Raw genomic sequence first — 24,801 nt, 5'->3', positions numbered from 1 at the left:
TATGGAATGACTGGTTTCCCTTCATTTCAATCTAATCCGTATTTTTGTAACGTAACTCTTACGTTATCCTTGAAGGTAATTTTTGAGCTTTCTTTTGTTCCCTATCAGGAGAATGTATAATGTTTGACCTGCACACTGACTTATACAATGACTATTTGTATGCTATTCAGCATGTCAGATGGCAAGAGTCATAAAAGCAACTGTATACAACCTTACAGATTGTTACTTAGTAACTTTCTACACCCAACAACTGGTCAAGACTTACTAAAATCTACATTCTGGCTGATTTCTTTTTTTGGTGAAAAACTTTAATTAGTACATTTGAAACTCATAACTGATTAAAAGATGAAAAATACCTATACGAAAGGCTGGCCATAGGGCTGTGGAGATGGCTCAGGAACCAAGCTCAGATTCTTGTCATGTAAACACGAGGGCCTGCCAGTGTGCACCTCCAGTACCAGTGCTGGGGAGTCAGAAAAAGGAGGATCCTCAGTCTTCCTCAGCTCATCGATCCAGCTGCATAGGTGGGTGCCAAGCTAATGAGGAGACCCTATCTCAAAAATAGGGTGGAGCACAGTTGAGGAAGACACCTACAACCAACCTCTGGCCTCCAAACATATGCACACACGTCTACATGCACCTGCACACGTATATGGACACACACACAAGAAAGGATGGCCAAATTTTCCTCATGGTTTATATAACACAATGCAACATCCACAATATCTATGTGCACTGTTTACAGGGGGAGAGCAAAGGCAAAGCTACGGTTTTCATATATTTATTAGCCAATCTTATGTCCATCAAAGGAAAGAGAATATCTCAGTAGGAAGAATGTATTTGTCTACTAACAGACAAAGAAGGGTTTTTTTTTTAAAGATTTATTTATTTATTCATTATTTATACAGTATTCTGCCTACATGTGAGCTGGCAGGCCAGAAGAGGATACCAGATCTTGTCGTAGATGGTTGCGAGCCACTACACAGTTCTTGGGAATTGAGGTCAGGACTTTTGGCAGAACAGCCAGTGCTCTTAACCTCTGAGGCATCTCTCCAGCCCCCAGACAAAGGAGTTTTGAGACTGCAGTGCCATCTCCACTAGTGATGGAGAAATTAATTGCAGACAAGATTCCACCTCTATCACGTCAGACCACCCTTTTCACTACTTCAGCAAAATTCACATTCACAGTTTTGTAAGTAATCAACAGTCACATATGTCTTGTTAGTGAATTGTTTGCATTATAATTTATAAAAAGAGGCCACCTCAATGATAAATTTAAAAACCAAAGGCAGGTGTGGTGGCTCACGCCTTTAATGCCAGCACTCAGGCAGACTGCTGAGTTCCAGGCCAGGATAGTCTACAGGGCTTTGTTACACAGAGAAACTCTGTCTCGAAAGACAGACAGAAAGAAAGAAAGGAGGGAAGGAAGGAAGGAAGGAAGCAAACAAGCAAGCAAGAAAGAATGCACCAAGAAAAGCAATGAAAAGATAACTGTGGAGGGGAGGGGGTTTTGGTGAGTGGCACTGTGGGGCAACGGGATGTGCTCTCAGCAGTGTATTCTGAAATAGTTACCTACCTTAGGCCTGGGTTGGGCTCCAGCTGACACTTGGTTTGGTACACCATTAAGATTCTAGATGTTTCTGGAGCTGTTTCTACAAATTCTTTCCTTTACTCCTTTGAAATAATATTCTCCAGGTTTATAGAACTCTGTAAAAATTAACTTAAAAAGTTTTACATATAGCTAAGCAATCCTACACAGTAATTTAAGTAAATAATCTACTGTATGCCAACAAAAATACCTTGGAAAACCACAGTAGTTTTGAAAGTTGACATAAAATAGGCCAACAAGGGCTGGAGAGATGGCTTAGAGGTAGAGCGCTCAGTGGTCAGTGCTCTTCCAGAGGACCTCAGTTCCCACACCCCAGCACCCACATGGCAGCAAATCAACCATCTGCAACTTCAGGTCCAGGGGATCTGCCATCCTCTCCTGACCTCCATGAGCGCTGCGTGAACATGGTGCACAGAAATACATGCAGGCAAACACTCACAAGTATAGAATTTTTAAAAATTAGTCTTTACGCTGTGAGAAAAGCCTTAAACACTAAGATTTTTTTTGAAACTCTAATGCTTACTGAGATTAACCCTAGTAAAGCTGGAAGGTTTGTTTAATGAAAACTAACTGGACTGTAAGTAAAACAGAGTACTGGAGCACGACATAGGTACGTTTTTCCTAACTTGTTTAAGCAAAACCAAGCCAAACCTGGTGGCATTGGCCTACAGCACTTGTTCTGCATGAGGCTGAGGCGGGTGGATAGTGAGTTCAAGGCCTGCCTGGGATTTCAAAGCATGAGCCACATCTTAGAATAAAACAGCCAGAAAGAGATTAGAGAGAGTTCAGTGATACAGGGCTTTCTGACCTTGCACAGGCTCTCGGTATAGCTCCTGTACAGAGAAAGGCAAGAGAGAAACCTCAGTGATTTTATGGATTTTAAAGACTAGTGTTTTTTTTTTATAGTTGGCAGATACAAATATATATTGATGATGTGGAGCAGCATTCTAAAATATGCATTTATTGTAATCAGGATAAGTCATGGTAATTGATTTATGTATCGCTTGACATGTTCAAATATATATTCTTGAGGCAATTTTCTTTATTTAAAAAATGTGTGTATTAATTCTTAGAGCATTCCATACATTGTGCTTTCATCATGGTCATTCTCCTCCTCTGTCTCCTCTCAGAGTCCCCTGCCCACTCCATTTTCATCATGGAGGCCTGTCGCTGTGCGTCCACCCTGGAGCCTGTCCTCTGAGCAGGTCTCCATTATGTGAAGTACTCACCATGCCAGTGAGTCACACAGTTGTCTTCACCTTATTCCTTCTGATGAACTGAAACTTTTGCATCTCTTGACCAATTAAAACTGGAAGAACAAAATGTGTCTCCTTCAGCTCGCTGTTCTCTTAAGCTTAAGAGATTTCAGAGCATGTGTTGTACTTGTGGGGAATAAATTATAAGACTGTATTTATGAAGGTCAGCTATCCAAGCAAAAGGATTAAAAAGTAAATTAGCATGATTAATGAAAAAATCCCAAAATTTCCAAGCAAAATCTTTTCAGTAACCAGCAGTACATTCTTACCAAAGTATGGTAACTGCTCCAACGAAGGAGTGCTACCACTTGGAACCTGTACTGCACCGCCTATCCCATTGGAAATAACCGCAGATTTAAAATATATATATATATATATATATATATATATATATATATATATATATATATATATATATTTCTGGGTTTATCTCTTACTTGCTTTTTGTAGTTCAAATATCATGTAAGTGACATCACTTCATATGTGATGCTTCTAGCCCTCAAATAAGGGTTACTAAATTCTCTCTTTCAGTCATTCTCCAAGGTCGTCGAAATAAGAGCCCTAAGACCTACAACTTAGCCACACCAGGAAATCAACTAATGAATCACTACAATGAAATTTTCTTACTAGTCCGTAACTTTCATATAAAGACATTAGCATTTTTTTTAGCTATTTAAACTTATTAAAAATGCACCAAAAATTAGCTGGCACATCGTTGACTGCCTAACTCTAGTGGAAAATTAAATATAGTTAACCCTTTTATTTAAAATATTCTGGACATTTAAAAATGCACTAATCTTAACAGACAATTGGCAATTACAATGTCTTTCTATTATTTTTTAAACATCCTCACTTCAGTAAAAATATAATCCACATCGTTTCCACTGCCTACAGCGAAGACTGCAACTCCTGAGTATATGGTTTTTAATCCATGCACCTTTTGCCTTTTGTACATCTTTGCAGCCATTCTTCCCAGGCACCATCAGGTGCTTTGAAGAGACTGTTTTCCTTTTTGTGCCTTCGTGCCTTCCCCTGGAATATGCCTGTCTGCCTTTCATAATTGGTATAAAGGTCATCCTCTTTGACCTCTTCCCAGGATTAGATTTCTTGGCTCTTCTTTTTTGTGCCCTTATACTAATCTTTTGCATTCTTTGCTTTAAAATGTTGTACTAATACCTACCCAACCCTTTCTTCTTAGATAAGATCTTCAAGGGAAAAATCTGACATTTCCCTCCCCCCCACCCCCACCCCCCCGACACATTTGGCCAATGTTTAGCACATGTACAGATGGATGGATGGAGGAATTAAGTATGTATAATAGGCACCAATATTTCACCATTTCAATCATTATTGTGTTAAGATATTTTTAAATTGGTGATTGATTAAGTGTTGGTATTAAGTGGAATAAAAATATCACCATAGGAATGTAGGGGTGAGGAAGCCTACTTGGAGCCTTGGGATGATCTGTTGCTAAACTGACTTCACTATTACTATAAGGTTTCTCTTTGTGAACAGACCACCTCATGAATTCATGTCCCACCTACATCACTGCTACAAAACTCGAGGCTTTAAATATACCAGGCTTAGGAATGCCCTCCTTTAGTCCAATGTAGTAAGATCCACGTGGCTGGGGGTGAGTGATGTGGTTCTCCTGTGTGGAGTTGTCTCAACCACTGTGAAGAATGTTTTATAAGCTGGGCACTAGAGTGAGAGATTTTAATTGTGTGCATTCAAGTGCATGAGTGCTTATGTGTATGCGTGGTGTGTGTGTGTGTGTGTGTGTGTGTGTGTGTGTGTGTGTGTGTGTGTACGCATGTGCAAGTGCTTGTTGAGGCCATAGGGTCCCACTGGAGCTGCTGTTACAGGCAGCAGTAAGCTGTCCCATGTGGATGCTAGGAGCCGAACTCTGGTCCTCTGCAAGAGCAGCAGTTGAGCCATCTCTGCAGCTCTTGATCTGCTTTTCAATGTAGCTCACCAGGTTGACTTTGGAATTCAGTATTTTTAAAGAATCTTTTGTAATGAATTCTTTCTTTCTTTTTTGTTGTGGTTGCTTGCTTTTGTTTTTGGGTTTTCAAGACAGAGGTTTTCTCTGTGTAGCCTTGGCTGTCCTAGAACTCACTTTGTAGCCCAGGTTGGCCTCAAACTCACAGAGACTGCCTGCTTCTGCCTGCCCAGTGCTGGGATTAAAGGTGTGCACGACTAGGTCCCGCCATGAATTCTTGTTTTAAGGATATTTGAAACAACATGTTTTATGTTGTTATAGCATTTTTTTTTCATTTCTGCTATTGAGACCACCTACAGTGCCATCTCACAGGAGAAACCATTTCACTTTTCATTATAGCTCTTTTATAAGTGAAGTACATGACTGGACCACTGTTAAAAAGTGGCAATGCATTTAACAAGAACAACTAAAGAAAAAGAGACCACAATTTTGAGAGGGAGCTAGGAGAAGGGTTATGAAGAAAAAGGGGGGAAATTACATAATTGTATTTTAACTTTAAAAAATAAAAATGCATTTATATAAATATAAAGTAGTTCTAGAAAACCCAAATGGTCTCTGGACACACCCATCTTTTTAGTCTACCCACTCGGTGTATGAGCGCCGTGAGAGCAGGACTGTGTACCTAACTCTGCCACAGAATGAACTGTTCTTTTGTTACTCTACAAGTCATGCCTTCCATCTTCCACACTCCTTACTATAAATGGACTATTAAACCAATATACAAAGCCAGGGAAAATTTGGCTGTATTGCTCTTGATGCAAAAGCTCCTTTTTCTAATGAAATTTTCCAAGTTGTGAAAAAAAAGTCTAGGAAGAGCCAAATGACGGCTTCATATAAACTTGAGTATGGTTGGCCAAAAATAAAAACAAAAGCAAAAGGAAGGATTAAGAGGAAACTTCGTCTCATCTTCATTTGAATTTAATGTTAATTCCTTTTAAAGCTTATTGGAAGAAATTGTTTTTGAATAATTCAGTATTAGTACACATAAGTAAAAGTATGTTTGTACCAGAAACCAAAACAAAACTTCAAGGGAGAGACAATTTAGAGAAAAATTTTGATTTGTTCTTTTAAAATAGCTCAAATATAACTTTCACATAACTTAAAAGAGATTCCACAAAGGCTCCAGAAGTGGGGAGAGTCCCCCAAAGCACTAAGGCTGGTTTCTACTTTGAGCATAAGAAGTCATATTCTTCCTCTTATCAGAAGAGTTGACTTGAATATGCCCAACCCTCAATATGACTGTTTGTGCTTTGGAGACAAAGGGGACTTTGCACTCTTATTTATGGCTTCTTCATATTTCTCCACAATAACCCCATTCATAGAAATAAAAGGCACATTTGTTTTCATCGTTCCATGTAAGCATACTTTGAAAGGCAAGATTAACTGCCAGAAAAATCTACACAAATTATTGATAAGTAGGGCCAAGCAATTCTTTAAGGAACATGTTGCCTTAGACTTAAAACCCCAGTTAAGGCCTCGTGGAGAACTGCAATAAGATTAACTGGTGACTCTACAGGTATGAACATAGTGGGGGAAATTACTCTAGACATTTCATCCTTAAGTGCGTATGTTAATAGACTCAATACAAATGATGGCTAAATGCTAAAGCACATGTCATAAAAAATGGGTAACTAAATGGTGGGTGTGACAATGCTACAGATGGATATGAAAGATATCAACTGTTGTGCTTACTTCATATGTATGATGTCATATATTTCCAAAGCAAGATTCGGGAATGTCAACAGGAAAATGCCATTTGGACCACTGTTGGTCAGTAAGTGTGAAAAACCATCTTGTTTTCCCTAAGCTTCACTTATTTATTGTACAAATTGTGAAAATGAAAACAAACTACCAGTTTAAAAAAAAGTTGGCTTTTGGTTCTAAAATATGCCTTATCAGGTGTGCCCTTTAGATCTGAGAATGGTGTCAATTACTCAGGGTACACTGACTACATAATTAGCAAGGCTCCTTGGGGAGGGAGGGATGAAGTGGACATTAGGGTTGGGATGGGGAGAGTTAAGGCCAAGTGATGTTGAAGGGGCTTTACCTTTGACCTGGATTAGGGCAATCTTAGGTGTTAAAAGTGAAAATGCAGAAGTTCTCTTGAGCAATCCACTGAAAAAGAACCTGCTTTCCCTCTCGAAAGGGGGCACTGGAGACATGGCTCAGTGGTTAGGAGTACTGGCTGCTCCGGCAGAGGAAATCAGGTTTGATTCCTAGCACCCACAGACAGCTCACAAGCATCTATAACTCTAATTCCAAGGGATCTGGTACCCTCTTCAGGCTTCCATACTAATCAGATGCACATGTGGTAAAGGTGTGTGCATATATGCAGGCAAAATACCTGTACACACATAATAAAAATTAGAAGTAGAATTCTTTCCTCCTAATATTTGATGGCCACCAATCTGTTGGCACCTGTAACAGTGTGATTAATCACTACCACCACAGATTTCCTGTCCTTTTTGCTACTTTTGTCTTCTAAGTGAAACTGCACATTACACGGCTCTGGTTTGTCAATAATGTAATTGCCCATGAAGACGCTATCTTGGAGCTTCTTGCTATTAGGTTTTCCTTTGGGTTAAACAATCAGATTTCATTTTGTTCTAAGACACTAAGTTTTATTTTAGGTTGCAAAAACTATTTCAGTGTGAAATAAATACCAGTAGAGGACAAACCCCACCAAACCTAAGATGTGAATACTATGGATGCCAAGGTTGGTGGGGGTAGTTTTGGATGAAACGGACAAGTTAATTTGAGGCAAGTCACTTTCCCAATGCTTTCCATTGTAGAATTTTAGTGTCTTGTTTAACATTTAATGTAGGCGTGATCAAGGTTTACTGTACGTGAAACAGAAAGAGCTGGAAATCATAAGGGTCCTAGGAGGCTACTGCCATGTGGTCAACTCAATCTCTCTCCAGATCTATCACAGACTTTCCGTCAACCTCCACTTCATGTTTTCTAAAATCTTCTAGTATAGCTTCCCCTTTTTCTCCTTGGGCATACTGCCTTTTCCTAGTCCTGACCTCTTCTTAGTGACAGTGCTGCTCATGTTTCTGCTTGGTCCTTACGTAAATATGTAATATGGTACCACTCAAATGGCAATAGTGAGATAAACTAACTAGATTCTCCTTCTGTGCCTGAGTAGCATTTCTTTGCAGAGTTAGCAGGAGTCTCTGACTCACAGGAAAAAAGAGGAGGAGGACGATGAGGAGGGGGGAGGACACACAGAATGAAGGCAGAGTTATTAGGCTATTTGCCTATAGTAGATCATCTACTTTTCTGCATTCCTGACTCCATGCTGGTGTCCGTTTTTCTACCTTAAAGTTTTTACTGCATTATCTCAGCTCTAAAGGATATTTTTTAGAAAATAGCATACTCTAAGCACACCAGGGCTGATACACATATAAACTCATAGAGGTTGTGACAGCACACACATGACCTATAGTGTCAAAACAAAAACCACAGGGCTCATTTTAGAGGGAATTAGAGATAATTTATTTTGGAGTCACTTTGAATGACCATGGCCCAGGAACACAGATTTACCCCAAATTCCATGTTCCTACACGGAAGTTTTACAGAACAAAGATAATCATAAATCAAGACAGATTTAAAACACATTGGTGGGAACACCATAGAGGTGAGTACGGCAAGATGGGTCAGGTTTTCCTATAGGCCTCCTCATATGCTACCTGAAGATGACTTAGTTTTTAAGTTGGTGGAAGCTAGTGTCGGCTACCATATCAAAAGGTTTTTTAAAATCTGTTAGTTATGGGATTTTAGTTCTGACCGAGAGGCAGGTTAAGAAATGACTGTTGGAGCATGTAGGGGGCTAAAATTAGCCCAAGATAAGAAGTTTTAATCAGTCTGTGCCACACAGCCTCTTTTTATTCACAACAGGTTCAACAGAGAAAATCCCAGTACCGAGGGGAGTTTAGAGGACACAAAGTTCCATCATTGACTAAGAGGCGTCTGCAAGTGAGAATGCTGGGAAAGGGAAAAATTCATTTTCTCCAGTGGAGTGTCTTTTTGAGTATAGGCCTCATGCCCAGAAGTAGTTAACCCAAACAAACTAGGGTGTGCGTGTGTGTGTGTGTTTTATTATTTTTGTATGTGTTTGACTTTGTTTAAATCTTCCTTTCAGAGGAGTAGGGATAAACGTGGGTAGGTAAGGAAGCGGGGAGGATTTGGGGATTGGAAATACAGTGAATTAAGTTGACAAGGAAGGACCTCTAAAATTCCTACAAGAGTTTACCAAAGGCTGAAAACATTTCTGGGAAATTCGAGCGTTTTGGGAAACTGTCTTAGTCTAAAGAAAAGGGTGGACACTGACTGACTCTACTTTCACTTTCTGCAGTTCAAGTCCGTATATCTAAAACCAAATCACTCTGGTGAACCACTGCCCATCTACTTAAAATGGATTGCGATCAGATACTGCCAACGTGGGAAAGAGGTGGGATTTTCTTTTGGCAGCTTTCCCTCAGTGTGCAAAGCCACAGAACGCAGAATACCAATACCCTGGAGGAAATAAAGGGCAGAACTCAAGTTAAGCGCTTTATAAAGGTGAAACATATGCTTATCCAAGTCCCGAGATGTTACAGGGTGCCCCTCGAGTGGGTAATTACAAAGACGGACGATCAGGACCAGGGTTGACACTGGCTGGGGTGAGCCCGGAGGACTTAGACAAGAACGCAGCCCGGTTCTATACTTCGTATATCGCTAACTTTCCAGAGATTTCCAGAAACGGAATTTACAGCCAGAAGTCAAGCCCTGTGGGTGGGAAGCAGCAAAACAAACAAAAATCTTACTATGACACCACTTCCACTACCGCCTGCCACGGCCTGCGAACGATCAAAGATGGAGAAACAAACACAGGCCTCCAGCACCAACGCCCCGGTAGTGCGCAAGCGCGGGCGGAGGCCCCGCCCCCTCGCGCTCCCGCCAAGACTTGGCGCGCGCGTTTGGTCGTCTGAGTCTCCAAGGCCCCCTCCTCGCTCTTCCGCTCCGAGGCGGGGCGTTCGCAGTCCGGTTCCGGTTGTAGCCCCGCCCCCGCGCGGGAACATGCCAGGAAGCTTGACGTCCCGGACTGGAGGTTGGTTGAGCGCGGACTTCCGGTGGCGCCTCTTCCCTTCTCCCCTGAGGCCGAGGCTCCCGCTCTCGGTGCGGCAGCGCCATCTGGCGCCGAGTTGTTCCCCCCGTCCGCCAAGGGGCGCACTTCCTCCCTGCGGAACCTTCCAGAGACGCCGCCACCGCCGCCGCCGGGGACGGCTTTACGCACTCCGCCAGGAGGGCGGGACCGAAGACTCCGCCCCTGCCGAGTTCCCGCGCGGGAAGGGTTTTGCCGTTACTCTGGGCGGAAATGGTTGGAGTCCGGAGGGAACGGACCTCAAGCGGGAGGAAGTCCGCATTTTCCCGTGTTTTCAAGCCCCAGTACCACAGTTCCCGCTCCCTCTTGTTCTGGTTTCTCTTCATTTCTTGGTCGCTCTCTGCGTGTGCACTGCGCTTTGGCTCTTTACTCTGAATGGGCCGAGGACCCCCATTTCTCGTTTTGCAGAGAGAAGGATCTACTTTGTAAGCCTGGGTGCTGCGAAAACGAGTAGTATTGGAGACTGAAAAATTAGAAAAAATTGGGGCTGGAGAGATGGCTCAGCGGCTAAGAACACTGCTCTTTCAGAGGCCCTGAGTTCAATTCCCAACAACCACACGGTGGCTCACAAGTATCTGTACCCTCTAATGCCCTCTTCTGGCATGTACGTATGCATGGAGTTAGAGCACTCATACGTAAATAAAACCTTAAGAAAATTTGAAAAATTAGTCGCTAGGTTTAGCTCAGAACTGTGGAATATGCGCTATGTCTGCATGTCATATTTCCTTTAGACAAAGGGAAAACGTGTTTCCCCCAAAGCCAGAAAGTAAACATAAAATTTAAAATTCATGTTTGAAAGCCCAGATTTAATAGACTCGGAAGTAGTTGGCTATTGTTTTCAGTGTCGTATATCAAGATGCACAGTGCAGGTTAGTGAAATGTCCCTTAGAAGTTAGAAATTCCTGCACGGCAGTTGTTTTGCTGCTTGGGCATGCATTTGAATCCATGGGCCTGATCAGTACAGTTTATAACAATCCATAACTGATATGGGAGAAGAGCTGGGGGATTAGTCCAGTAATTGAAATACTTTGGAGTTTAGGGTTGCTTTGTTGAGAGCGCTCTTGCTGCTCTTGCTGTATTGACACTGAAACCGGACACATCAATAGCCTTTCCACCCCGTGCTGCGAGAGTTAACTAAGCGCCGAAACCGTAAAATTTCACAGACAGCCGAACATTAGGAAAAGGAGTTTATATAAATGTACTCTGTGATAGAGGGTACTGTAACACCAGGTATATTAAATATCTCAATTATGATGTTTTTTTTCTTCAAAGTTTCTTAAAAGTCAGTAACTCAGGAAAGACAAAATCATTTCAACAGACTTTTTTTTCTAAATCCCTCTGGAAGGTAATTTTTAGAACCCCCTTCCTTTTTGCAACTGGCACTTCATTCACTAAGTCATAGCCGCTTACCTCTACTTTGTAATTAAAAACGTGCACAGTGCTTTCGTTTGACCCTAACCCATTAATTAAATGCCTTGCTCTCAATTTGGCTATTTTTCCCTTTGCCATCAATACAAATACAGATATTCCTAGATAGGTTTGTTGTGTTCATAGCTGATGTTATTCCTAAAAGTAATTTTTCTTTAATAATAAAAAATTTAGGGGGCTGGAGAGATGGCTCAGAGGTTAAGAGCACTGACTGCGCCTCAAGAGGTCCTGAGTTCAATTCCCAGCAACCACATGGTGGCTCACAACCACCTATAATGTGATCTGATGCCCTCTTCGGCATGCAGGCAGAGCAATGTATACATAATAATAAATAAATCTTTATAAAAATTTAAATGGTTTACTGAAGTGTGAATGACTACTATAAAGATCACGCTACTTTTAATTATAAGGTAGTGTGTCTAACTAAAGACAACTGAAATGGTATTTTTTATAATGACTCAATAGAACTTCCATTATAAGACACTGGAGAGAGGGCTCCGTAGTTAAGTCTGGCCTCTAATGGCAGCAAGAATGCTACAGTACACGGACATACATGCAATCAGGCAAACATACTACTGCTATTGCTGCTGCTGCTCCTGGCTATTCTAACTCCACTGTTTTCACACACTAAACATGAAAAAATTTTAAGTTCAGGGATCCCTTCCTGCTCTCTTTCCTCCAGTCCCTCCCTTCCTTCCCCTTTAACCTGAGTCTCTATTTAAAGGGTCAGAGGGAGGTAGCAGGGGAGAGTATGGGGCTTACTTACCCTGTCTTCAAGTAACTGTTCACAACCATTTCCACCAATGAAACTCTGTCTGTCTCTGTCTCTCCTTCCCTCCCTCCCTCTCTGTCTCTCCGTCTCTCCCTCTCTGTCTCTGTTTCCCTCTTCCTCTCTGTCTCTCCCCTTCTCTCTCTCCCTGTCTGTCTGTCTGTCTGTCTCTGCTCTTCATGTTAAACCCAACCTGCAGTGGAAAAGGGTGATGATGTACCATGTACATGCTCATCAATAACATTACTTACTGTATTTTGGGAGCGTTATTTTATTTGTTGGTACAATGGATTTACTATGGCTATTACCGTTGCCATTTACCCTACATAATAATTTTGCCAGTACATTTTATATGAAATGGTTCTGAAGTTTACCTTCAATAGAGTTTGGTGATATTTAACACAAAAGTTAGGAATTCTTCACTGGATTTTGTTTGAACTCAATTTCCAAGGCAAGGGGTGGTAGAGCAGCATAAACACTCAGGAGACAGAGGCAGGAGGGTCATGTTTCCAAAATAATTATTAAAAGTATTTTATATTATTAATTTTTTTCTGGTTTCATTTTTCTTCATGTTCATGTTCCCTGAATTTTCAAATACATAAATGAATGTTTAATGAACATCTGTAAAATATAGCATTTTTTTTCACGGAAAAAAAAAGAAAAGTTGATTCACAAATGTCCTAATAATTCTTTGCAGTGGTCTGTGCATTTGTTTAGACTTTCATTTTAGGTGGCAATGCCTGTATTCACATTTGACTCACAGTATGGGCCAGCTTTTCTGGTTTTGTTTTGTTTTTAATGCTGAAATTTGCATCATTTTGCTGGTCACTTCCAGTGGTCTCTGTAGGCTTCACCCTGCCTAGTAATGTGTTGAATGGTTCTGAAGCTTTCTAGTGTTATGGCTTGGCACATTTTAAAATCTCATTCAAGTTGCTGTTTCAAGCTGTTTTTTTTTGGAAATAAATTTGAATTAATACTGATGAGTTGGCTTTAATGGTTCATGTCCCCCAGTGGTGAATTAAATTTATTATTGTGTTTTCAGAATATTTCTTACTCAAGATCAGTAGGAGTCTATATGCCGCCTTAGCTGATCTAATTGGATACATGAATAAATTACAGCTTTCCAAGGGGAGGTAGGGAGGCCAGCCTTGAACTTGTGACCCTCCTGTCTCAGCCTCCTGAGTGCTGGGATGCCAGGCTTGTGCCCTGAAAGTGAGAACCCTGAAGCAGATGGTGCTTTTGTCTGTTTGGGGATTATCACATTTTAAGATTTCCAAACTATATGCATAAAATATGTCACACATTTAATAAAGTATTAAAATATGTCCCTCTGCCAGATTCAGCAATGACACATGCAGGCTGCCATAGTCTGCTTTCTGTTGCTGTGATAAACATCACGGCAAAAGCAGCTGGGGAGGAGCGAGTTTACTTCATCTTATGCTTCTCTGCCATTCGTTGAACCGTGATTACATGGAGCCAGTCGTAGGTAACAGTCTACTGTATTAAACATCACAGGGGCTCTGCAGATGCCTCAGTAGTTAAGGCAAGAGAACTGGAGCTTTGACCCGAGGATCGCATAAAGAGTCGGTGGGTGTGGCAGGGGCATGGTGTGGTTGTGGGCGTGGCAGTGGGCGTGGCGACCTACCTGCTCCTCTAGCCTGGGAAGGTAGAGACGGGAATCCCACAACACACTGGCTAGGGAGCCCAGTAATTAGTGAGCGCTGACAAGGAGGAAGAGTGCCTACATCATGCTTTGGTTCCACATAAAGAGTACACCCACATGCCCACCCACACATATGCTCACACACATGTATGTACGCGTGCAGAGTACATATAATGGAAATGAAAAAGTACACAGTTCATCTCCTACTGATGAGCAACGAGGAAAGAATGAAAATTAGCCGTCTCAGAGACCCACGGGACAAACGACTGCAAATATAAACCTCAGAGAACAGAGAACAGAAGTAGAACTTGGAAGCAAAGATGATCAACTGTACATAACCCACTCAAACTGCTGGAGCATATATATACTTTAAATACACATGTACATCTTACGCCTCAGTGAAGCTGCTGAAAGCCAGCAGGAGGAGAATCACGTTCACTGCCTCAACCGAAGTGTAAACTTGAAGAAAACCTTCCCAACGTCTGTGATTCACAGCCATCAGCTTGCTCTGACTATCAACAGCAATGGCCTGAGCGAGATTCTCAGGGAAATCGCCATGAATTGTTTCCAGTTGGAAGAAAGCATTCCAAATTCAGCCGAACTCTATCCACAGCATGAATGCTTTTAGGGGAAGATAAATGAACTTTTTTTATAAGCTACAGTAGACATCGAACGACACAGTGCTTTTCTTTGTTTTCTTTGAGAAAAGGCCTCACTGTTGTAGCCAAGGCTAGCCCCTGCTCCAGATCTTCTGTCTCTGCATATGAGTGCTGGCGTGGGAGGTGTGCGTCATCACCTGGCTAGAACCCTACTCTTATAAAACGTTTTAATTGGCACTTAATACCTATTCATTTTATGTGGCACAATATGGTGTTTGGCACTGTTTTAGTTGTTTGTTTTGTTTTGTTTTGCTTTGGACAAACTTTCTGTCTGTAGCCCTGGCTGTCCTGGAACCATTAATGCAGACCAGGCTGGCCTTAAACTCACTGAATCTTGGGATAATAGGTAAGTACCACCACTGCCCAGCTTTGGCACTGTATTTTAAAACTACAATAGCTAAAATAATACTGAATCAGTAATAGAACAAATTTAGGAATGTAGCATTTTATATTTTTAGCAATACTAACATTACAAAATAATTGAATGACTCAATAATAATTGATCAACTCTGTTGTTATTTTCAGACTCCAGTGTGGAATGAACAAGTGTTCCTGAGTTTGTCACTAACGACCCAAGGATAGTCTGTGTCCCCTGTTCTCCACACGGCTACACACACTGCTGAATAATACGAGCAGGACGTCAAATCCAGGGCAACATCAGTTATTAACTTTAAATGCTTTCCCTCCAATGCAGCCTCAGTGTGATTTATGTTCTTGAGTCTTGGCTTTTTAAAAAGTCAAATGGTCCTTACATAGTGTGCTGAAAGGCAAGATATTTTATAAAACACTAACAAGGAAAGATTTTTTTTTTAAATAGAAGAGAGGCAGTGTTTAAGAGAAAGGGGCCTGGAAATATTTTCTTTTTTAAATTTCCTGCAGAACCCAGGGCATTAGACACATGGCCAGTGCCGTGTGGAAGGAAGTCTTGAGAGTCATAGGTCACTGCAGAGTGACTCTCCTGTGCATTCTAATATTGTTGCAAGTGAATTTGAACAGCTCATGGCTGAGATAGACCAGGGAAACCCCACCTCTTTTGAACCTGCATAAACAGCTCTCACAAGGCACACACAAGGCTACCTTTTAGAAATTCTTGGGCTGGAGAGGTTGCTCAGCGGTTATGAGCATTGACTATTCTAGCGGAGGACTCTGGTTCAGTCAGTAGTACCCACACAGCAGCTCACAACTGTAACTTCAGTGATGGAGATTTGCCGCCCTCTTCTGGCCACTATCGGTACTGCATGTACATGATACACACATTCAGGCAAAGCATACATAACATGAAAAAAAAAACCTTAAAAAATTGCCCTATTTTAATCTAAAACTGTAACAGGTAGTTTACAGCTTCTTGAAGCTATGCCTTGTTAAAGTGAGTGGCTTGAAGACACACACACACAAACACACACCCCTCAGAGACCATAAATACAGCCCTGCATAATTAAATATAATCTTATGTTTGCTTTCTATTCTTTCCATGCCTTCTGCCACCAATACCTAGGTAGTGTTATAACTTTTGGACTGGTAACTTGTTTTTCACACTTCAATGCAACTACTAATAAGCTTTACATGGTGGTGTTTCTCTCGGAGCCTGGTCTCACCTGAGTGGCATTAGAACTGGTACAAGAACCTTATTTTCCACGTTGCCTTTTAAACCTTTTTCTAGTTGGACTTTCTAAAACATTGTAAAGTTGGTGAGAACTTGGGAGGATCTGCTGTTGTGAGTTTCTAGCAGATGGAGGCTGGCTGTACATGAAGACTGAAGAATCCCGGCTGGAAGCAGGGAACGCTGGGAGCTGGGAATGCACCCCAGTGCAAGAATGTGGCTTAGTGCCACTGAGCCCTGGCTTTGGTCCCCAGCACACTCCTAAAAGAAGACAAAAACAAACAAACAAACTGAAAAACAAACCTAGATATTACAGGCTTAAGTAGGTTTTTAGTGTGGTTCTAGGGTTTAACACCTTTGCAAATAACACAGGCACTGGGGAAGCGGGACCTGAACTCATGTGTGTTCACTTGAATTCCTTACTACTGTTCCTTGTGCAAGTGTTTTCAAATAGAATCTTCTTTCCTGTGGTTTACGGCACAAGAGCCCTGTGTCACAGTAGAAATACTTCATTTCTTATATGTTTCTTTTATCCCATTACATTTCTTGTCTGTTAAAAACACTTTAAAAGTGACTCTAGATGTGTTGCAAATTGCATTTCACAGACCTATGCTAACCTACCTTCCTTAAATTTATTATCGCCTTCCTCCAGCACACTCAACTTAATATCATAAAGGGCCACGAATAATTTCAGAACACTCTTCATTTTTAAGTCCTCCTAAATTAGCGGAGTTTATTAGAGCTCCTTGTTAATCCCTGGCAATCCAAGATGTATAAAAATTATTACACTGTAATGCTTTTGGTGCAACACAGAACAGTTTTACAGCTTTAGTCAGACAACCCCAAAAACTACCAACATTTAGCGACAGCCCCACCCTGGGGCCGTTACGGCACCACATACTGTCATTTCTTTTTGCTTAAACCACAGCTGCATTTGAAAACTAACAAATTGGTCTTCAGATAGAAGCTATTTTAATAGCTTATTACACCACTTGAAGTTTTTCAAGCTGTACACATCTTTAATAACATTCCCATTGCTACCTGAGGTTAGTAGATGGCTTATATTTAACATCTTTTAATTTTAGAGCTCATGTAATCCCCCTGCTTTCCAGATGCCGAGGCATGCACACTTTTGTATTAAAGGAAGATGAATCTTAAGATCTAATGATGACCAATCAGAAGCAAGCATTTGACCACCTTCTTCCCATATGTCTCAGTTCTTCAGATATTCAAGAGAGACCTCCGATGCCCAATGACATGGCTGCAGCACAAGAGGACCCCTCATGGACTGAATAAGCTCCCATTAAGTTATATAGAAAGATGGCTGGTCTATATTCTTGGACCCTCTAGCATCTTTGGGAATATTTATGCACCTATGTCTTCTTGACAGCTGCCTCCAGTTGTGGGACAGTTGCAGCATTCCCCTAAGAAGTGGCCAGTGTGAAAAGCTAAGCCCGTAAGTGACAGTAGTGGCACGTCTTATTGGGGTAAGCAATGACTTTGAAATCTTCCATTTTCTAGGGGGATGGATTCAACTGCAGTGTAAATATACATAGATAGAATTCTTACTCACATACTTGGGATAGAATCTAGAACTTCATACATGCTAGGCAAGCATCCTGCTACTGAGATACCCAGCCTTGTTGTGCTGGATAGTTTTTATGTTAACTTGACAGATGCTAAAGTCATCTGAGACGGGAAACTTCAGTTAAGAAAATGCCTCCATAAGAACGGGCCTGCAGGCAACCTTGTATGGCATTTTCTTCATTAATGATTGATGGGAGAAGGCCTAGTCCATTGTAGGCGGAGCCACACCTGCGCTGCTGGTCCTGGGTTCTATAAGAAAGCAGGTTGAACAAGCCTTGAGGAGCAAGCCTGTAAGCAGCACCCTCCATGGTCTCTGCTTCAGTCCTGCCTCCAGGTTCCTGCCCTGTTTGAGTTCCTGTCCTGACTTCCTTTGGTGATGAACAGCGATGTGGAAGCCTAAACTGAATAAAGCTTTTTCTCTCCAAGTTGCTTTGGCAATGGTGTTTCATCACAGCAATAGAGACCTTGACTAAGATATTCTTTCTATTTTTACTTTAAAATTTTAAGACAATTAGGCTATCTACATTTGAAGAAGTGTCAAGTGGCTCTATCCGTGTTTTTCTCTTTGTCTTGAACAATCTTTCCCCATTTCCATGTGTCCATGAGGGACGTTTTCTTAGTAAAATGACTATTCCTTCACAAAGGCCCGACTTAATCGGAAATAGTATGTTTCTTTTGAATTTATTTAGTGCTTTCCATATATTTTTAATATCATATGCTAATTAATTACATCCATTTCAAAGACATACACCACTAGAATCCTGACCTATTTGTCTTTTTGTGCCATAGAGTGCCAAGTAAGTTGCCAAGGGTTTTGAGTTATAAAAATCTTTAGTAAATCAATGTTTATTTTTTTATGGGTATAAGCGTTAAATAAATTCATTTATTTAAAAAAAATCTTAAAAATATTTTCACAATATGTTACCAGTTACAAGTAAACTATACAATACAGGGAATTTGCTAGCTCCTAAGTTTGGAGCTGAGAGGTGAAAGAAAATAACCAGAAGTCAAGGTGGAGTGAGGTTCAGCAGCTGCTGGTGGGGCCTCGGAACGGTGGTGGAAGATACTACTTAGTGTTTTTCATTATAGCCTATATGTTTTATACCTTTGTTACCTTTGGTTTTTTAAAAAATTTATTTCCATAAAACATGCACTATATTTGGTGGTGAGAGAATTACCATGGTAAAACTGGAAAGTAAATTTACCATGAGTTTTTCGACCTTTGAAATAAATGGAGCTGGAGTTACACATGGTTGTGAGCCACCATGTGGGTGGTGGGAACTGAACCTGGGTCCTTTGGAAGAGCAGCCAGTGCTCTTCCCTCTGAGGTGTTGCTCCAGCACCACATTAGAGACCTACTGTCCTCTTCATCTTTTCCAGTCTGTGTAATGGACAATTTATTTCCATTAATTCTGTACGTTCTCTATCAGTGCGGCCTTTATTGGGAAGCTTCCCAAGCCCAATTCATCATTTTTCCCTTTGCCCTGTTAAAAACACTTGTATTTGTTAAAGAACTTACCACAGCATTTGTGCCAACTCACAATCTCTAATCGACAGAGTTTTGGAGGTGGCATCATTTTCTGTACAGGTCCCTTTTCACTAACCACACCTCACCTTTTGGAAAGCACCATATCTGGGGGGGGGGCAGTGGGTTCTAAGGTTGCCTTCATGTGTGTTCTGAGGAGCCTGCAAACTCCCATCATGCCAAAGGGCATGCTGAGTGGAACCCTCTCACTAGGTCCCAACCAAATGTTAGGAGAGTGAGAGATTTGCCAGGCCAGAGGACACCACACTGCCAATAGGACACAGTCCATACAGTTAAGAGCAATTCAGACTGGATGAAAAATAATGCAGAAATAGTCATTCAAATTACATGTAATATACCATGGATTATGGCAAAAATCCTTAATGCAACTGGATGGAATTTTGTGAGGTCGGATCTTCTGGAAGGCACTCTTAGTGATTTTAATATCTTAATGCTTTAATAGTTGGCTTCTTAGTGAACTGATGTTTAAAATACTCCCTAAGTTTCACTATTGATTAACATAGCTCCCAACGTTTATTTCAAGATTTTACATGTTTAAAAAAAGGCCCCCTGGACTTACTTTTATGTTTTAAACTTTACATAGTCTTGACTTGTATGCAAAAATTATTTCCATGTATTTTCTATGGAAATGGATTCTTGATTAAATAATTTGCATATGATATTACAGTTGTCCTTAGCACAGTCCTTGGATTTAGAGTAAACTGAACCAAATCCAGCTACCTTCTAGTTTGTCACAGTAGTAATAACCACAAGGGTGACAGCTTCTGCCCTAAGAATGAAAACTCACTGTCAAGCTAGTTCCTGTTGTAAAGCATTTTTTCTTAGTTATAAATGCTGTGGCATAAAATGCTAATGGGTTTTTGCACTGGCACACTTTTAAAAACTTGAGACTTGTGAGATGTTTGACACTTCTGGGATTTTTATCTGAATAAAGACAACGAAGGAATTTACCAGTATCACACCATTCTTTCTGTGAAGCAAAATCTACTAAGTAGCCAGAATTGTTGCTATGAAATGAATTCTGGGACAGAAAGCCCTAAATGGATGCATACAAATACACTCAACTGATCTCTAACAAACGAATGAAGGAAACTGAGTGGAAAGGGAAAGCTTTCCTATTAGAACAATTGGCTGCCCAAGAAAGTAGCAGTCTAGAAAGACCCTGTACCATTCATAAAAGTAACTAAGGAAGACTTGTCAATTAAAACAACACAGACCAACAACAGTAACAGTAACAACAACAACAACAACAACAACAACAAACAACAAAACCAAACCTACAACTCCTTGTAGGCATAAGGTAACTCAAATGCTGATTTCTGTACCCCACCCCCATACCTGGTTGCAGGCCTTGTTCTGAGAATTTCATGTCTTGATGGTGTGTAAACACGGCTCCCCAATTGGCCCCCTGATATGTCAATAAAACATCTTACAGTCAGTTGCAGAGCAGGGGAGAGAATAGAGCTGGACTTCCTGCCAGCCAAGGAAGGAGGAGTTAGAAGAGGAAGTAGGGGATGCAGGCATAGGCAGAGGTGCAGGAGAGATAAAAAATTTAACAGGAGCAAAGAAAGAACTAAAAATCAAGTAACTTGGGAATTTTGGCAAAGATGGAGTCAAAATAACACAGAGGGATAAGAATAGACTTAAGCTGCTCAAGATTGTGCAGTAAAGCTTTATAAACAAGCATAGCACAGTCTAAATTGTGTGATAGCCAGGCTAAGAAATAAACTAAGAGAAACAAACAGTTATATAAAAATAAATGGAACAACTGCTAGAAGAAAACTTTAAAAAAATCTAGGTGACCTTGGTGTGCCAGTTGGCTTTTGTCAATTTGAGACAAACCCATACATATCTGGGAAGAGGATATCTTAGCTGAGAAAAAAGGCCTCCATCAGATTGGCCTGTAAACAAGTCTTTGGGGGCATTTTCTTGACTGATGATGTGGGAGGGTCCAGCCTACTGTGGTGGTACCACCCCTGGGCAGGTGGTATAATTTATGTGTTTGACATAGGACTGGTATTCAAAAATGTATGATGGACACTTAAAACTTAGCCACAAGAATGAGATCATTAAAATGGCCCAAAACCTCTGAACAGATACATTTTCAAGGAAGATATAAGTTGGGCACTAAGTAAATAGAGCAATGTCATATTTCACTATGGAATTGCAAATTGAAACAAAGAGACACCGTTGCGTGCCTATCAAATGGCCAAGGTTCAGTTCACAACAAGTGCTGGGAAGAACAGGGAACAAGTAGTGCTAGTTGAAGTATGAAATTCCACAGCCATGCAGGTTCCTCCTCAGGATTAACGACTTGAAAACGCTAATCGCACATTAATAAAGAAGGAAAAGCAAATGGAAACCTGCTATGGGACTCTCACCTAATGTCCAACAGGACAGCTGTTAGCAAAGTGAAAGGAAACCAAGCACATGGATGTTAATAAATATATAAAGGCCCTGGAACCTCGTGCTCTGCTTGTGGGGATGTAAAACGGGGTGGTTCCATGGGAACCCATCAGTGTAGTGGGTCTCAGAAAAGCAAGAACCTGAATCGTCACTTGTTCTAATGCTCACTTCCAGGGTTGTGGACTTAGGAACTGATGTGAGAGACAGGAGTCCAGCAGGGAGTGTGTACCCAGGTTCACAGAAGCTTTATTTATACCAGCTAAAAGACGAACGCAACTAATTTCCACTGACAGATGAATGGACAAATGACGTAAAAATCCTCAGAATGGACTTATTTATTCAGCCTTAGGAAGGAAAGAAATTCTGTCATGTTGTAGCATAAAAGAATCGTTAAGGCACTGTGTTAAGTAAGATAAGCTGCATAAATACATCTTAAAAACAAAACAAAACAAACCCCCGCAAAGTGGGGAGCTGAGGAGGCAGCTCGGAAGTTAAAAGCACTGGCTGCCCTTGCAGAGGACCCTTTCGCACTAGCATGGTAGTCCACAGACATCTGTAACTCCAGCTCCAGGGGACCTGGCGCCCACTTCTGGCACCTATGGAAACTGCATACAGGTGGTGAGTAGACACACATTCAGGCAAAACACATGTAGAGGAATGTTAATTCAGAACATGGCTGCTCTGGCAGAAGATCACATCCAAAGATCTTCTAGGTCTGTGTGCTCTGGCAGGAATACAAACACTCCTTTAATCCAGGAGACACAGGCAAACAGATCTGAGTTCAAGGCCAGCTTGGTCCAGAGCAAGCATCAGGTCTAGGCTTTAATCCCAAACAAAGGTAAAGTTAGTTTGTAGAAGAAAGCACTCATGTTTGAAAGTGATGCCTAGTTGAGTGGCAGAAAAGGATATGCCCACCCTTATGAGAAGAGAGAGGAAAGGGAAGACACTTAAAAGGCAGTTTTACAGAGAGAGAAGAGGCAGTTTTACCAGGATAGAGCAGTGGGTTGCAGAGAGAGAACACAAGTGAAGGTGGAATGTTCCAGAAAATGAGAAGAAACTAGAAGATTGGAGCAGATTGCTGAGTTACTTTGAGGCCAAGCAGAGCAATTCTGGGCCGAGAGAGAAGCCAGATTAAATCAGTCAGCTGGGAGAGGAGTTTAAGCCAGAACAGCTGAGCTGAACCAGCCAGCCGAGAGCTCAGAAAGATCAAGTAAGGGTGAGTTTACAGTAAGTCTTTGAGGCTGAAAACATTCTAGGCCTAGGTTAGATTGTATGGAGGCTAGCTGCCTAGGTTAGCAGACAGAGGCAGTGAGCCTCCTAGACAACAATTGAGCCAGCAGAATGAAAGTTACTTTTATACTCACATGCACAAAATAAAAATAATTATTTAAATATTAGCCAAGCATAAAAGTAAAATTATCATTATGATGTGTCCAATTATGTGAAGTACCTAGAGACATTAAATTCATAAGGCAAAGTAGAGTAGCAGTTGCCAGGGCCACAGACTACAAACAGTAATGAAGTTTTTAGCTTGGGAAGAGAAAAGGTTCTGGAGATGCCAGTAGTGATGGAGACACAACACTGTGAATGTGTTTAGTGCTACAGAATTGTACATTTACAAATGGATAAACACAACATTTTATATTTTAGTTGAGTGAATAATAAAATAAAATTATAAAAACACAACTGAAAATGCCCAGGCAGATTTATATGTTAAAATAAAGCTCCATGTTTCATAGATGCAGAAACAGTCAGTGCACAGCATTAAGCCTCTGTGTTAAGAAAATAACAACTTGATAAGATGGAACAATACAAACCCAAGGTTTTCTATTACTACACAATCACCTCTTCAGAGCAGCTCTAGACTCATGGCTTTCTTTAAAAGCTGCAGATGCCCCTGCACCCATGCATCTGTGCAGCCACAGCCCTTCCCTGCACCCACGCGTCTGTGCAGCCACAGCCCTTCTCTGCACCCATGCATCCGTGCAGCCACAGCCCTTCCCTGCACCCACACGTCTGTGCAGCCACAGCCCTTCCCTGCACCCATGCATCTGTGCAGCCACAGCCCTTCCCTGCATCCATGCATCCGTGCAGCCACAGCCCTTCCCTGCACCCATGCATCTGTGCAGCCACAGCCCTTCCCTGTACCCATGCATCTGTGCAGCCACAGCCCTTCCCTGCACCCATGCATCTGTGCAGCCACAGCTCTTCCCTGCACCCACGTGTCTGTGCAGCCATAGCCCTTCCCTGCTCCCATGTGTCTGTGCAGCCACAGCCCTTCTCTGCACCCATGCATCTGTGCAACCACAGCCCTTCCCTGCATCCATGCATCTGTGCAGCCACAGCCCTTCCCTGCACCCATGCGTCTGTGCAGCCACAGCCCTTCTCTGCACCCATGCATCTGTGCAACCACAGCCCTTCCCTGCATCCATGCATCTGTGCAGCCACAGCCCTTTCCTGTACCCATGCATCTGTGCAGCCACAGCCCTTCCCTGCACCCATGCGTCTGTGCAGCCACAGCCCTTCTCTGCATCCATGCGTCTGTGCAGCCACAGCCCTTCCCTGCACCCATGCATCTGTGCAGCCACAGCCCTTCCTTGCACCCATGCATCTGTGCAGCCACAGCCCTTCCCTGCACGCATGCATCTGTGCAGCCACAGCTCTTCCCTGCACCCACGTGTCTGTGCAGCCATAGCCCTTCCCTGCTCCCATGTGTCTGTGCAGCCACAGCCCTTCCCTGCACCCATGCATCTGTGCAGCCACAGCTCTTCCCTGCACCCATGCGTCTGTGCTGCCACAGCCCTTCTCTGCACCCATGCATCTGTGCAACCACAGCCCTTCCCTGCATCCATGCATCTGTGCAGCCACAGCCCTTTCCTGCACCCATGCATCTGTGCAGCCACAGCCCTTCCCTGCACCCATGCGTCTGTGCAGCCACAGCCCTTCTCTGCATCCATGCGTCTGTGCAGCCACAGCCCTTCCCTGCACCCATGCGTCTGTGCAGCCACAGCCCTTCCCTGCACCCATGCATCTGTGCAGCCACAGCCCTTCCCTGCACCCATGCATCTGTGCAACCACAGCCCTTCCCTGCATCCATGTGTCTGTGAAGCCACAGCCCTTCTCTAGAGGT

General features: G+C 42.1%; 1 protein-coding gene and 1 long non-coding RNA gene across 2 annotated transcripts in view; both read right to left on the bottom strand.

Moving 5' to 3' along the window:
• Positions 1-24,801, bottom strand: part of LOC311587362 — a 179,116-nt gene that overhangs the window by 105,637 nt on the left and 48,678 nt on the right. The gene's annotated exons all lie outside the window — the stretch shown is intronic.
• Positions 1,831-10,695, bottom strand: LOC311587359 (uncharacterized protein). Its single transcript, XM_084764067.1, has 2 exons — positions 9,676-10,695; positions 1,831-2,918 (listed from the first exon to the last, which is right to left on the bottom strand). The coding sequence occupies exon 1, from the start codon at positions 10,337-10,339 to the stop codon at positions 9,719-9,721; it is 621 nt and encodes a 206-aa protein (XP_084620193.1). The 5' UTR covers positions 10,340-10,695; the 3' UTR covers positions 1,831-2,918; positions 9,676-9,718.

The sequence above is a fragment of the Acomys minous genome (genome assembly GCF_964271855.1).
Source record: "Acomys minous genome assembly, chromosome: 16".
Classification (NCBI taxonomy): domain Eukaryota; kingdom Metazoa; phylum Chordata; class Mammalia; order Rodentia; family Muridae; genus Acomys; species Acomys minous.
The sequence above is the reverse complement of the archived record's forward strand: the minus strand, read 5'-3'. Positions and strand labels throughout refer to the sequence as shown.